The following is a 16115-nucleotide window of genomic DNA, read 5'->3' as shown; positions in this document are numbered from 1 at the left end:
CACCTCATCTCCAGTATTGTCCCTCAGCATGGGTGCGCTCAGACTGATGTTTGCTGACCTCTGATGCTCATCAGTCTCTGTGATGACATCACCAGGACACTGAATCCATGGAGGCTCTGTATCTACGGAAGAGAATCACCAAAATAAAATAAATCAAATCCGTTAAAGAAATAAACAGTATGACAACCTATATGAACACACTCATTTCTATGAGCCAAAGTAAAAGTAACAATGATTCAGTTTTTGGGCTGCAAAATCTGTATAACATCAACTCCAGTACCAATTACTGATGTAAACATAACATTATTATGTCACCTATTATGCCTGGCTACCTCATCTGTAACCCTCAAAGACCAACTGTAGCAAAATTGCAACACTTGCGTAGAACAATTAAATAATACCTATTTTTCCACTAAATATGAGTCAAACCTACATATAACAGGAGTTCGCACTCATGGTCACTGCCTTCTGATACCATTACTAACTTGTAGATCCAATGTAGCAATCTTCTTTGAAAGTTTTTGTACTGTAAATATTACCTGTACATGTATGACTTTCTTTCTTCCGTAGAACACAAAAGGAGAAGTTTTGAAGAATGTTCACACTGCTTTTTTTCTCCATACAATGAAAGTATATACAGTAGTGACCAGGGGAGGACAAGATCCCCTAAAAAAAAGCACGATAAAAATAGTCCATACGACTTAAATTGCTCTACATTAAAACTCATCTGAAGTCATAAAACAGTGTGTGAGACAAGGAAAATATATATATATATATATATATATATATATATATATATATATATATTTTTTTTTTTTTTTTTTTTTTTTTTTTTTTTTTTGAGGAAAAGAACATTTAAATCACTATTCACTAATAATCTTCCCCAAATCTCATTTGTGCATGTGCATATTCAAACCTGGTGCATCTAGACGTGTTGTGGCAGGTTTGACGTTAATGACACCAAACACCATTCGTTTTCACGTGTCTTATAGCCAAACGCGTTTGAAGTTTGAATAAATGGAAGTATGACATATGAGAGCTAAAGAGGAGGCAAAGATTTTTATAGAATAACGACTTATATTTCGAAGTGTTTCTCATACAAAGCTATTGTATGGCTTCAGAAGACTTATGTTTGTAGCACACAAGTTGTATTAACTATTTTTATGGTGCTTTTTTGGAGCTTGACCTCCCCTGGTAACTGTATCCTTTCATTGTAGGGGAAACGGCAGTGTCAACATTCTTCAAAACTTCTCCTTTAGTGTTCTACAGAAGAAGAAAAAAATCATACGGGTGTGGAAAAACATAAGGGTGAGTAGATGATGATGTGAACGAACCCTTTAATGATGTGACTCTTGATTCATGTTGATTCTTTGGGGATGGAGTGTTACGATCTATTTACTGTGGTGCCTATCATTATCACATCCAGCTCATAGCAGAACGTATTAATCACACAACCTGTCCTCTGTCTCTCCAAGCCAAACAAATACTTCATTGTCAGAGTAATAAGCCCAAGAAAGAACAAAAATGAAAATTCTGTCATCGTTTACTCATCATCATGTCGTTTCAAACACATGATTATTCCTTTGATGATGCGACTGTAGATTCACGTTGAGTTTTTGTGCATGGAGAAGTTTAATCACAGCCCATGCTCTCTCTCCAAGTCAAACAAATAGTTCATCGTTAGTGTAATGGACCAAAGAAAAAGCCTGGATCAAATGCAACTACTCTGTCTTTTCAGTCTCGGGCTTAATCTCTTTAGACACTGATGAGCCTCACGCTAAAACAAATACACAAATGCAATCTATTCTCTCTCATGAGTAAATCATAGAGGTGCATGGGTGAAAGCCAGAACTAATTGATCCTCATCTTTGTACAGTTCCAGCTTGGAGGGGCAGCTTTGGAATTTTTTGTTGCTGGAATCCTTTAGTTTTACACTCTGTTACACACTGTTTGATGATCTTCCCATTCATTCAGTTCTTCAACACATCCTAAAGTTTGCAATAAATCTAAAGTACCAGTTTTACTGGCAGCACATCTGTCCCGAATGCAACACACCAAGTTTCAGCAGTAAGTTAAGATCAAAGTGGGAGTTTTACACTAACACACACACACCAAATAAAACATGCACACATATGCACAGTACACATCCCTGCATAGATACACACAACTAGCTGAAATAGCCAAATCTGTTCATTTGAATGGGGCATCCACATACTTTTGGCCATGTAGTGTACACACCTGAAAAAAATACATCACCTGAACAGGTTGCTTTATACAGATTGTCACTCCAGTTTCCAGAGGGCAGACATCTGACTTCTGAGTCACCAAGCAGACTGTAACCAAGGGGACAGCTTAACTGACAGGATGCTCCCGTCCCGACCTCAGTCTCCCCACAGCCAGGGGGTGACAGATGGATATGCTTCAGGGTAACCAGTGGAGGACAGCGCACCTCTGAGAGAGAGAGACAAGAGTGGAAAAAAAGACAGTAAATGAAGAATGAGAAAAGAGAAAGATAAAACAAAAACAAACATTTTCCATAAATATAAATCAAAAGAACAAGAGTGAGAGAGAGAGAGAGAGAGAGAGAGAGAGAGAGAGTAAAAATATCTCCAGAAAGGGAAATGTAAGAGCACTTGTTGACCACACTGCGCGGCATTCTTGGAAACACCCTTAACACACACATACTCAAAAGTAATGACTTTCACTCAGACATCTGGATCTCGCTGTACTGCCAAAGCTCTCACGAAGAGAGAAAGATGAGCACAGAGAGAACAGAGTAGAAGAATTACAGTGTAGACATGAAGACATGTTACAGGACTCAGACAGAGAACTCTGTAGAGTGACGAACAGACCAAAATACAAACTTTCTATCATTCATGATGAAAGACAATCAAAGTTATAATTATATATTATAGTTATAATTAAATATAATAAAAGTTATAATTTATAATTATAAAGATTAGTTTGGCTAGCTGCGCACAAAGGTGTCTACTGTTTTTATATGAGAAGTCAATCCTGATGCTGTCTCTGTGTATGTGCGTGTTTGAGTGAAACACACACAAAAAGTCGGCACAATTGACCCTTCAATAAGCCCGCCTTAAAAGCGTTTCTGATCAGTCCTATCTTAGCAACTGTTGCCGTCCACCATTTCTCTAACAACCCTTTTTCCAAGAGTCTACGGGAGTAATGTATGTTTCCAGTACTTTTAAGTGTAATTTTAAAGAAATTATCCAAAAAAAAATTTGCCAGGTCACTTATAGTAGTGACACAAGGTACCGAGAGAGGATACACGCTGTGTTTTTCCTTTCATTTTTTTTAAGCTTTAAATAAATCTCGAGAAGAGCATGCTATGTATTAAACTTTGTCAGCCCTCATTCCTAAATGAACATGCATAACATCAGGAAAGACACATACATTTGCTTCAAGGTAAATTAAAGCTAATAACATAATGTTAATTAATTAATGTATTAATTCAGGTCTTAGTAAAGGCAATAGTGAGCATCATAGTGAGTGTGTTATGAGACGTTATGAGCAGTTCTGTTCACTTACACTAATGTTATCAGGTGTGTATCGCCATCAAATGACACTTTTCTCTTTTTGAGTTCTGATTGACAGTCTCACAGTTTTCAATCAAATTACTGTATGATTTAACAGTATCTTTTAGAAAAAAGCATCAGTTAAAATTTAAGAGTGAAATTTGCAATTTCACTCTTCATTCCAGCCCATGTAAGAATATTATCAATTCCATTTATGATAATATTTTACCAAAAACCACGCCGTTCTCCCATTCATTCCTATGGGAAGTTCTGCAAAGCTTGTCAGAGCAAGCAACGGTAACCGGGGGGTGTGGAGCTTAGCTAAGGCTCAATTAGGCATACCGTTCAGTCAGCCAACCAGTTTTTGGCATTTTTAGATGTGAAATTAGTAGGGTTTAGATTAAAATAATTAATCACAATTTTAAATTTGCTGAAATTTGCCTCAATATACTGTATATATATATGGCATATACCGGGGTATTCAACTGAAGGGGTATTCAAAAAGAGGTCCGGTCTCTTTCCAGCAAATGTCCAGATAATACGTAGCTTACATGGTGTCATTAGTCATATGGCTATGAAATTTTATAATATAGATTTTTGAATAGTTTTTATAACTTGCCACATTGGCAGCAATAGTAGCCTATTTTTGTAAAGAAATAAAATATAAATCCTAAACAGTCAAAATAGTCTCTTCAAAACTGGGCAGAGGTGAGGACATTGGGGGCCCAGAGACAGCCAAAGTAATGGGGTCTGAGGGATCTTCTACCAAAGGATTGGACTCAAGATGGCGCCGAGTATGGCTGCTGCGTTGCGAGCTCTGACACAACATTGTAGTGTTTTGTTTGTTTTGTTTACAATTCTTATGTTTTTTGTCTTGGATGTTGTCTGCCTTATTGTCTACGACAGACAAACACTTTTGGACATTGGTTCTGCAATTACACACTGTAAACCGGACTTCAAATTCCTCAATGCCGACCTGATGTTTACAAACACACCAAAGCCCTTTGTCTGGGCAGCCCAGCTGTGAAAACGCAAAAGGAAAAGGGGAAACAGAGCTGGCGTTCTCATCAGAGTAAGACGTCATGCAAATTGACCCCTGCTACCCAGTATTCTACTGGCAAATGTTCAGTCTCTGGACAACAAGCTCTACGAGCTGAGAGCGCGGATCTCTTTCCAATGAGAGACGAGGGACTGCTGCATTATTTGCCTTATGGAAACTTGGATGTCTGCTGAGATTCCAGATTCAGCCATTGCACCCGCGGGGTTCTCCGTGCACCGAGCGGACAGAGCGAAAGACCTCTCAGGTAAAAGCAGACATGGTGGTGTATGTTTTATGATCAACAAATCCTGGTGTGATCAGAGGAACATACATTCTGTCAAGACTTTCTGCTCTCCTGATCTGGAATTTCTCATGCTTCTGTGTCAACCATTCTGGCTACCAAGGGAATTCACAGCGGTCATTATCACAGCTGTGTACATCCCGCCACAAGCCGACACAGACTGGGCACTCAAGGAACTGTACGGGATTATAAGCAAGCAGGAAACCGCGCACCCTGAGACCGGGTTCATTGTGACCGGGGACTTTAATAAAGCCAGTTTCAAATCAGTCGCACCAAAATACCACCAACACATTAGTTTTAACACACGAGGGGGCCGGGTTTTGGACCATTGCTACTCTCCCTTCTGGGATGGCAATAAATCCCTCCCCCACCCACCATTTGGCAAATCGGACCACTCTTCCATTCTGCTTCTGCCCACTTACAGGCAGAAACTGAAACAGTAAGCATCCACCCTCAGAATGATCCAGTGCTGGTCGGACCAATCAGACTCTACGCTACAAGACTGTTTTGATCACACAGACTGGGAGATGTTCCGGTCCGCCTCTGATGACGACATCGAGCTTTATGCTGATAGCGTAATGTGTTTCATCAGAAAAGTGTGTAGAGGACGTCGTTCCTACCAGAACAATACGGATCTACCCGAACCAGAAACCTTGGATTAATAGCGATGTTCTCGCGGCACTTGATGCACGGACCTCCGCTTTTAATTCCGGGAACGCGGAGGAGCATAAACAAGCCAGTTATGCCAGAACAGCAAAACGTCAGTACAGGAACAAGATTGAAGGACAGTTCAACACCACCAACTCTAGAAGCATGTGGCAGGGAATTAATATCATCACAGACTTTAAAGGGAATAAAAATTCCGCCGTGAACACCGCTGCCTCTCTCCCGGATGAGCTAAATACTTTTTATGCTCGTTTCAAGGGAAATAACACCACCCTCGCGGAGAGAGCTCTCGCGGCCGAAGCTACAGAGGTTAGTTCACTCTCCGTCTCTGTAGCGGATGTAACCCGATCCTTCCGACGGGTGAATATCCGCAAAGCCGTGGGTCCAGACGGCATTCCGGCCGCGTCATCAGAGCGTGTGCGAACCAACTGGCTGGTGTTTTTACGGACATTTTCAAGCTTTCCCTCTCTTTGTCTGTAGTCCCCACATGCTTTAAAATGTCCACCATTGTGCCTGTTCCAAAGCAATCCAAAATCACTTGCTTAAATGACTGGCGTCCTGTTGCTCTGACCCCCATCATCAGCAAATGCTTTGAGAGACTAATCAGAGATTACATCTGCTCTGTGCTGCCTCCATCACTAGACCCATTGCAGTTTGCTTACCGCAACAACCACTCCACTGATGATGCCATTGCATCTACAATACACACTGCTCTCTCACACCTGGAAAAAAGAACACTTATGTGAGAATGTTGTTTGTAGACTACAGCTCAGCATTCAACACCACAGTGCCCTCCAAGCTTGATGAAAAACTCTGGGCTCTGGGCTTAAACAGCTCGCTGTGCAGCTGGATCCTGGACTTCCTGTCAAGCAGACGCCAGGTGATTAGAATAGGCAGCAACATCTCCTCATCACTGACCCTCAACACTGGAGTCCCGCAGGGCTGTGTTCTCAGCCCACTCCTGTATTCCCTGTACATACATGACTGTGTGGCAACACACAGCTCCAATGCCATCATTAAGTTTGCTGATGATACGATGGTGGTAGGTCTGATCACTGACAATGATGAAACAAGCAAAACCTCTCCCTCAGCGTCAGTAAGACAAAGGAGCTTGTGGTGGACTTCAGGAGAAGAGATAGAGAACACAGTCCCATCACCATCAATGGAGCACCAGTGGAGAGAGTCAGCAGCTTCAAGTTCCTGGGTGTCCACATCACTGAGGAACTCACATGGTCCATCCACGCTGAAGCCGTTGTGAAGAAGGCTCATCAGCGCCTCTTCTTCCTGAGACGGCTGAGGAAGTTTGGAATGAACCGCCACATCCTCACACGGTTCTACACCTGCACTGTAGAGAGCATCCTGACTGGCTGCATCTCCGCCTGGTACGGCAATAGCACCGCCCCCAACCGCAAAGCACTGCAAAGGGTGGTGCGAACTGCCAGACACATCATCGGAGGTGAGCTTCCCTGCCTCCAGGACATATATACCAGGCGATGTGTGAAAAAAGCTCGGAGGATCATCAGAGACTCCAGCCACCCGGGCCATGGGCTGTTCTCACTGCTACCATCAGGCAGGCGGTATCGCAGCATCAGGACCCGCACCAGCCAACTTCATGATAGCTTCTTCCCCCAAGCAATCAGACTTCTGAACTCTTGATCTCCCACGATCAAAATACATCAGCACTGCACTTTATTACTCTTATATCTCATACCGGACTGTCATAAATTATATTATTATTATATTATATTCTCTCTTAACAACACACTGGCAACTTACTATCAACCGACAGCCTGAATGTCAGTACAGTACAATACAACCTACTGTACATTTTATATATACTATATATACTTTTTTATTGTATAATGTGTATTCTATATTGTGTTTATTGTATACTATACATTGTATGTTATTATTTGTATATAGTGTTATGTGTAATTATGTGTATTTTAGATTTTAAATTGTGTTGTAAATCTGATTTTTATTGTAAATTGGTATATGTCCCATCACTGTCACGACTACTATGTTGCTCGGAACTGCACCCAAGAATTTCACACACTATTGCACTTGTGTATATGGTTGTGTGACAATAAAAGTGATTTGATTTGATTTGAAATAATTTTATCAAGACTTCATCAGTCAAGGGAACTTGGATATGAATATTCAAAGATAAGATCAACAGTTTTGAAGCTGAATGACAACAGTCCAATTTTTGTTTAAATATTTTTTACATTCAGAATATATAGTATGTGTATGGGTATTTGAATTAACCATTTTTATATTTTCTTTAAAGTGAGAATCTACAAACAAACAAACAAACAATTTACATAATGACAATTAAGCATTAAAGAGCAATATGTAACATTGTCATCAGGCGTTTAAAATGCGTACTGCAGTCCAAATTCAAAATATTGGAGAGAGTTGTCTTCCCCGCCCCTTCCTCCCCAGACGCGGGTTGCCAGGTTGAGGACACGCAACAGGAACATGCAAACTGACAATGGCAAGTGACGAGCCTTACACTGTACACAAGTTGATCAGCAAATGTATACGTCTGCAATGTTTTTATTGTTCCCAAATTATAAACCAGCTCGTGGATTTTTTATAACTCTGTCAATGTTAGCTAGATGTATTTCTGGCTTCCATGGCTGCAGCGCACTGTGTTTGCCCACTAACTTGTTTCAAATCTGGCAACCCGGGGTGTCGAAATACTATTGGGAAATGGGCAGTGGGCAGTATCACACAGGCCAAAACACAAACAGAAATTCCGGCCCGGAATGCACATTTCAAAGTAGAATATACTGGCTGTAGCATTGTTTTCGGAGAAGCCAGTATTTCAACTTAGCATGTTTCTTAAATTTCAGATAGCATATTATGATAATTTGAAGCTTTATTACAGTAAATATATTACACATTGCTCCTCTAAAACACTGTTTGCTTAATTAAAGTATAAATAGGCTTTCCTTGCCATACATGCCATGATGGCATCTATGATTAATTTTCACAAAATTAGAACAAAAATCAGTTTTTTATTATAAAAAAGGATCCTAACATGCTGATTAATGAAGCCAAATTTAGACAGAAAAAACATCCTGACACATACCTGGCTTAGCTGAACCATCTGATTCACATTTCAGACAGATGAAGATAGTTCCACTTTGCTTCATTTTTGTTTTCTACAGTGTGTTTTAGCAAAAGATGGCAGTATCTGTAGCGAGGTCTCCACTACTATTGTTAAAATAACTACGTACAGTAAATCAGGCTTTATGCAGCGCCTCATGTCTATAGCGGGGAAAGAGGCAATGCGTGGAGAGCAGGTAGTGATTTATTCCCACTCAGCGTGTGTATACGCGTATGCTTACACAATCACTTAGCCAGGTGTCAGATAACTAGCTCAAAGATTTAGATCTCAGTCCAGATTCAAGTGTCCTTGGAGTCCGCCTGTTGAGTACCCCTAGCATATACTGTGTTAATGCAATCAATTCATTGAGTGCTTTTATATCATCTTGTCTTTAGAAATCAGACAGAACAGAATAAAACTTCAAATTAAGTAAATGAGGTAACTGTGTTAAATAAATTTCAAAGTGCTATTTAATTATTTACTTTAATACATATTTAATGTAATAATTAATCATGTTAAATTTGACAGCCCAAAGTAGTGTTCGCACTTCATGCAGACTATTATTGTGGGGAATTTTGGTACTCAAGTACAGAAAAACAAGACTACACACAAACACATACACATAAAAATAGCTGTTATCTTACCCACACACCGGGGCTGTGGCCCACTCCACTGTGAGTTGGCCAGGCAGGTGAGTCTGGCTCTGCCCTGCAACCTGTAGCCCTTTTCACAGCGCACAGAACACTCCAGCCTGTAGGGGGCGCTCCGTTCACTGCAGTTCAGCTCCCCATGATGCGGAGGAGAGAGATCTGGGCAAGACCGAACTATAGGAAAATACCACACGCACCAGACAGAGGTTAGGGCATCGCACAGAAAGTTTGGTGCTATGTTATTAAAACTTTGCTGCATTGGATGAACTTTAAATGATTACATGGAACAACACAGAGCTAAAATGAACAGCTGAGGAGAAACAAAAATGGAAAAGATGGAGAGAGTAAAGGAGAAGAGAGCTTTTAAGAGAAAATGAGAAGGAAAGCAAGAGTAAGAGAGAGAGAAAGAGGAGAGTGGCTGGTAGCGAAGTCTGTGGTTAGAACTTTGAGACCTGTAATTTATTTCCAAACAAAGAAAAACCAAAATATTGTTATTTCAGGGTTGAGGTCACAAAAGAGGGAACACTTAACAGGTCAGCTTTCACACACCCATTTGTATATGTCTGAGTACATGAGTTGGTGTGTGTACATACACATATTAATTTGTATGTGTCGGAGTCTGTGTGTGAGTGTAAGCATCAAATAGTTGGCAAAGAATTTGAGCATTTTCTTTAACAGCAGTTTACTTTCCAGCTATCTATACACACATGAACTCAGAGTGCTGCAGCGGGTATGCTAACTGGCAGAGAAACGACTTTATGAGCCCCACTGCACACACAAACACACACACACACACGCACACACACACACACACACACACACACTGCAGTATATTAGCGTTTCTGTGGGTGATGAAACATAAGAGGTGACTAAAGGCCTTTTGAGCTTCCAGTTGTGTAACACATAAACTGACAATAAAACCGATATGTTTTCCGGTTTGATGGAATAAGAAACAAATAAGAGCACAAGAGAGAGAAAAGGAAGGTGAAAGAAAGAAAGCCAAGGTATCACACATAGAGCCTCATTCATGAAAAATGAGCAGAACAAATTTTTTTATAAATTGTTCGTAAACAAAAATTGGCCTGATGTAAATTTTCAGATTCATAAAAGTTTTCGTATTTTCAAAATGTTGGTCGGTACGAAACTGCTCCTGACCATGTGTAAATTGTGCGTAAGACATCCAAACGTGTTGGTTTCTTTCAGAAAAACTGCCATGACTACATTTTAATAGAAGTAAAATTAAATAAGTTATGGAAAAAAATAATAAAAAATTAAATTAGTGAAATTAACCTTAAGAAAATAACATTGTGGGGAACTGTTTGGGTTTAATGCTAATACACTACGGGGCTCTGGCAAGAATTTTGAAAGGAGATTCTTTATATAAGTCTTCCAGTGTACAGCAATGAACATCCCTTATTCATCGATGTCATCACACAGTCTTTGAGTAGTGCATAGAGGAGATATTTAGCACAGATGAGGTTTAAAGGTGCCACTGAGCATTACAAGGATGCTTGAAATATATTCCAGTGATGGATTAAATGCAGTTACGAATAAAACAACGTTTTACACATTTACACCTGAGGCAATAGCGGACCAAACAAAGTGAAAGCAAAAAAAATAAAAAATAAATAAAAAATAAAAAATAAAAATACAAAATAAAAGTGTCATTATAAAAGTCCTACCAGTGTACACATAGGGAATTTAGAACAGCCATCCCCAGATTAGCATAGCTAATATGTATAAAGTTAAATTCCCTAGTCTTTGGGATCAGATTCACCTCTGTCCAGAAATGCTGGAAGTTGAATAAGTTTGGCCACAGGACGTACATACTGATGATCACTGACTTGAACTTGAGCTGACCTGATGTATCTATCAGCACTGGGTATCAATTTGACTACCCAACCAACTGGCCAATGAGATCAGGTTAGTTGCGGATCTACCATCATTACTACAGCATTCTCATTCAGATCCTGAGTTTCCCGCCACTTCTGCCGAGTTTGGAGGCCAGGGAGGTAATGTTGCATGTAGTATGACCAGAAGTGATCAGCAGTAGTCTGCGAGTGACTCCAGCAGTGCTTAGTCAGGGGCTCTAGAGTGTAGACCACTAGGGAGAGCGAGGCGTCTCACCACCCAATGAGCAAAGCTCTTGATAAGGAGTTTAGTGACCTTATGGTGAGGGTTTAGAACCACTGGGTGGATTTCAGTCTTACTCAAGCTGTCCAGTTTCCGCAGTCTTCCTCCCACTCGGATCAGTCCCAAAGCGTGTTCAGATGGCTGGATGCGGGCACAGGTTTCAATGCCTTTAAGATCTTGAACTCCTCTGGGAAAGACTCCTCTTGACACTGACTCAATATAAGTGCCTCTGTGCTCCGGTAGTCTAGGTGTTGCATCTTATCACGTGGCTCACTGTTCATGACACCGCGGAGACTCAAAGCATGTGGAGACTCATGCTACTCTCCGCGATCCACGCACAACTTACCACGCGCACCATTGAGAGCAAGAACCCCTAAATGCAATAGCTTTCTTTCATGCTAATATTCAGCTGCTTAACAAGTGGTGAATTCTTGCTAAAATACAGTGTCATTATGTTAACGTATTGTGCTCATGATGGAGCGCTATCAGTAGCGGTCGTTGTCATTAATGCGATGAAGTCTTCTTGTTGCAACACCTGACATACCACCCTGTCACACAACAAATGATAAAAAACCCACATTCAATCTGATTTGAGCATTCAACTAAAAAACAAATTTTAATTGGATTTCAAACCTCCTACAAAGGTGGAAGTCCTGTTTAGACTACAAAAAAACTGAACAGATTTGAGTCAGAGAGGCAAAAAAATCATATTTTTACTGCCAGTCTGAACATAGCCTAGGATAAACATAATAGGTAGCTAGCTAGCTATGGATTTGCGAGGACTGGATTTACAAGCTCGCAAACGTTAGCTAGCTAACATCTTAACAGCTAGCTGACAAACAGGCCCATGAATTACTAGTCGCATACCTTAATATTTCTCTTTCTTTTGCCCTTCCTATTTCTTCTTTTTATGAAATTGTGTAACTGAGGGCTTTGACTTTTTCATGATGACTGACACTTGATCCACTTGGTGTGCGTGGTCGCTCCCATCCCCCATTTCTCTCTCTCTTCCCAGTAGCGGCCACTAACACCAGGGAGACCAGACTTAATCGCTCTCAGATACTGCAACCATAAAGCGTCACCTGATTGCATAATGAAATACAACTACAAAAATAAATAATAATACATCTAAAAAACAAACTGAAAAACAAAGGGGTTTCATGGCGCACCTCCTCATTGGCGCCCCCCAGCTGGTTGCTGCCTACACCTAGAAATGACCCTGCATGAATTAGTGTACACTCCCACATCACCCTCAGCCATAACAGCCCAGTCTCTTACTCTCACCTCTGCAGCTCGGCTGAACTCCTGACCAGGTCCCGTCTGGCTGGCAAAGTCTGATTCCGTCTCCCTGCAGGTCAAAGCCTGGCATACAACGCACCCCACAAGCAGAGTTAAACTTATTATTACACACATTCTGGACAAAGAAGCCATTCTCTGGTGGAGGGAGGACTGGACAAACCACCACTACAGAAGTTAAAAATGGAGAGAGAGAGAGAGAGAGAGAGAGAGAGAGAGAGAGAACAGAGTGGGAGAGTTACATCTATACACTTATAAACATAAACTTTAGCAGACATCTGTTTACAGAAATAAAACAGATCAGCACCTTGGCATGTGTTGTTATGGGGTCTGTAGCCCTCCGTACACATGCAGTCTGAGATGTGTGTACTTCCAGGCCTGGATGTGTGATGACGGTCTGGGCAGGGCAGACAGGTACCCACACCTCCAGGAACTGCCTCAGGTTTATAAGTACCAGATGGACAAGCTAAGAAAACAGAGAGAGGGGGAGAAAGAAATGTTTTCAATCCACATTAAATGTATTGATCTTCACCTTTCATTAGATATTTTGTTATTCCATACTTATAGAGCACTGTGAACCTTAGTTTTCTAATATTATATACTTACTTGCTATAATATTTTCACTTGGTCTGTAGTGTTTTCATAATGTCTAATAATTATCCAATATTATACTAAACTTCACTCAGCCAAGTTATGGTGGTGTGGCAGGCGTATGTATTGTGATTCCATTTGCCATGACCATATTTGTATTTCTTTTTTTTCCCTCTGGGATGGCATCTATTTTAGCGCTACCATTCTTTCCAGTCTATTTGATTCCATCTCATCAGTAGGTTGTAAAATTTAAGTGGTGCTCCTATAACTTTAGATTTTGTCATACATTACAATTTTCCTTTGTATTTTTACACCCAGATAAATGTTTTAGTGCTAGGACAGAGCTACAAAATACTGTAGTCCTCATTGCATGTTGCCTTTACCAGCATGCTGTGAGCAACAATAAAGGTGAGCTTGGTGGCAAATATTTGTAAACTCCAGCAATTGTTTCGTCACAATTAACACAGATTACGAACCGTTAAAACGTCTCTGAGGTTGTTCTGTTTCGCCTACAAACTGTGTAAAGATACAATGTCACATAAAATATACCAGCTATGACCCTACTTACCAATTAGAATCAAAATCGTGTAATGCAACAAAGACCCAAAACCTACCATATGCCTTGAGAAGACTTGGAATATGACGAATGAATAGCATAGACTACTTTTATGATACATTTGGTTCCTTTTTTAAGCTTTAAAGTGAGGCAATTCTCACTGCCACTGTATTGCAAAGACCCAGGGGGATCTTCATTAAAACATCTGCTTTTGTATTCTGCATAAGAAAGAAAGTCATACTGGTTTGGAATGATATGAGGGTGAGTAAATTATGACAGAATTTTTATTTTTGCTCTAGTGTTAAAAATGTGAATTTGAATATGAAGATGGTTGCAACATTTTGTGATTCCTGTTTAAACTGATTTATGCCACCTCTTAGTTGTATATTCTGTCTAAATGCACCTTTTTGTGGCACATATGGCCCTGTAAATATGGCTTCTGTGTTGTCATTGCAGTTTTAAGATGGCTTAAATAAATTAAATTAGCCCAATGTCAATGTATTTGTCAAATACTAAATCAAAACACTTGTGATAAAATGCCATCTGATAATATGTTCCTAAACCAAAATACTCCCAGATGACTAACTTTCCACTGCTTAAATGACGCATACAGTAGACTTTGGAGGTTAACAGTGGATTCATGAAATTCCAAACGTATTTTTTGGCTATTTAGTTTTTAGACTGTGTTTTTCACTGGAACAATTCTGGCGAAAATATCAAGAATCTTCCCACATAAGCTCATGTAAAAATATCAAGAAGAAACAATCCAGACGGCCTTTATCAATAGCTGCTCTGTACAGCCAGCCAGACATCTCAACTGAGTCAAAGTGGTGGACCTAATCTCTGAGAATATTAGGGCACACTCAGTGTGAGATTAAATTAAGATAATATAAATATTATGGGCCCTGAAGTCTGAGCTGGGTAGTCAAAACGGTCACTTCTTCCATCATTTAAAACCACCACCCTCTTTCCCCTTTCTCTGTTCATCTCTCACGCATACACACACACACAATGGTCCTTTTTGCCAGAACATGCTCTTTCCTTAACTAAACACATTAAGTGTCAGTTTTACAGACTGTTTGTTCAATATATACACAAACCCAACATCTAACAGTTGCATGCTCTTTACAGGTGTTGTTGTTGATACAGCAGAGACTGGCACCTGTCCATCAATTAGCAGACAGATCAAGTAGCTGGTCAGACAACCACTGTTTTGTCTCATTGGTTACATAACGTGTTATATGTGAGAGTACTGTAAATGATGTTCCATTTGAGCCTTCCAGTTCCATGCAGTATTAGCATCATTACAATCAATTCATTTCGGTCAACAGGAAGCCCAGTCATTTTGTAGGCAAATAACATTCATTTGCTTTTGAAACAGTGGCAATGCTGTGCTGTTCTGAGTTTTAAATGGCTGGAAATGGGTTTTAAAAGATGGTGCTGATGGGTGGCCACTCACTCTGAAACAGTGGGCCCAAAAAGATGGGCAGATGGGCAGAGAGCAAAAAGAACAGACTGAAAGAAAAGCTAGCATACATGAAGAGACAAACAGAAAAGCAGATGGGAGAATTTATGTAAGAAGAACAGAAATAAACAAAGAAAGATTGACATTGAAACTGAGACAGGAAGAGAGAAGTAAACAGACAGATGGGGGGAAAAGAATGTAAGGCAATGAAAAAAGTGTGCATCTGCACTAAAGTGAGAGACACAGACATACAGATGGACTGATAGAATAGGTTAGAACTAGGGCTGGGAATTGCCACATACCTCCAGATTCGATATTACAATGATATTTCCTAGCCGATTCGATATGTATTGCGATGCTGCGATTCTGTAAGTATTGCAATTTGATGTTTTGATATAAAAACTTCTTAAAAAGATTTAAAAAAAACAAAACAAAAAAAACAATGTTAAGTCCTTTTTCTCAGAAAGAAATGTCTATTGAAGAACAGTTGTGTCTGAAATGACAACTGTTTACACTCTGTAATATACACTGATCAGCCACAACATTAAAACCACCTGCCTAATATTGTGTAGGTCCCCCTCATGCCGCCAAAACAGCGCCAACCCGCATCTCAGAATAGCATTCTGAGATAATATTTTTCTCACCACAATTGTACAGAGCGGTTATCTGAGTTACCATAGACTTTGTCTGTTCAAACCAGTCTGGCCATTCTCTGTTGACCTCTCTCATCAACAAGGCATTTCCATCCACAGAACTGCCCCTCACTG

At 40.2% G+C, this 16115-nt stretch overlaps 1 protein-coding gene across 6 annotated transcripts in view; it reads right to left on the bottom strand.

Annotated features, from left to right (window-relative positions):
• The window catches only part of svep1 (sushi, von Willebrand factor type A, EGF and pentraxin domain containing 1), a 114935-nt gene that overhangs the window by 56912 nt on the left and 41908 nt on the right, over positions 1-16115 (bottom strand). For all 6 annotated transcript variants that reach the window (XM_051720794.1, XM_051720804.1, XM_051720822.1 and 3 more), the window contains exons 4-8: positions 13044-13202; positions 12725-12904; positions 9302-9481; positions 2257-2451; positions 4-122 (exon numbers count right to left, since the gene is read on the bottom strand). In XM_051720794.1, the coding sequence (XP_051576754.1) occupies positions 4-122; positions 2257-2451; positions 9302-9481; positions 12725-12904; positions 13044-13202 (833 nt within the window). The remainder of the gene's footprint in view (positions 1-3; positions 123-2256; positions 2452-9301; positions 9482-12724; positions 12905-13043; positions 13203-16115) is intronic.

This window comes from Myxocyprinus asiaticus, chromosome 2 (genome assembly GCF_019703515.2).
Source record: "Myxocyprinus asiaticus isolate MX2 ecotype Aquarium Trade chromosome 2, UBuf_Myxa_2, whole genome shotgun sequence".
NCBI classification, from domain to species: Eukaryota; Metazoa; Chordata; class Actinopteri; order Cypriniformes; family Catostomidae; genus Myxocyprinus; species Myxocyprinus asiaticus.
Note: the sequence above shows the minus strand (reverse complement) of the source record. Positions and strands in the feature narration are given on the sequence as shown.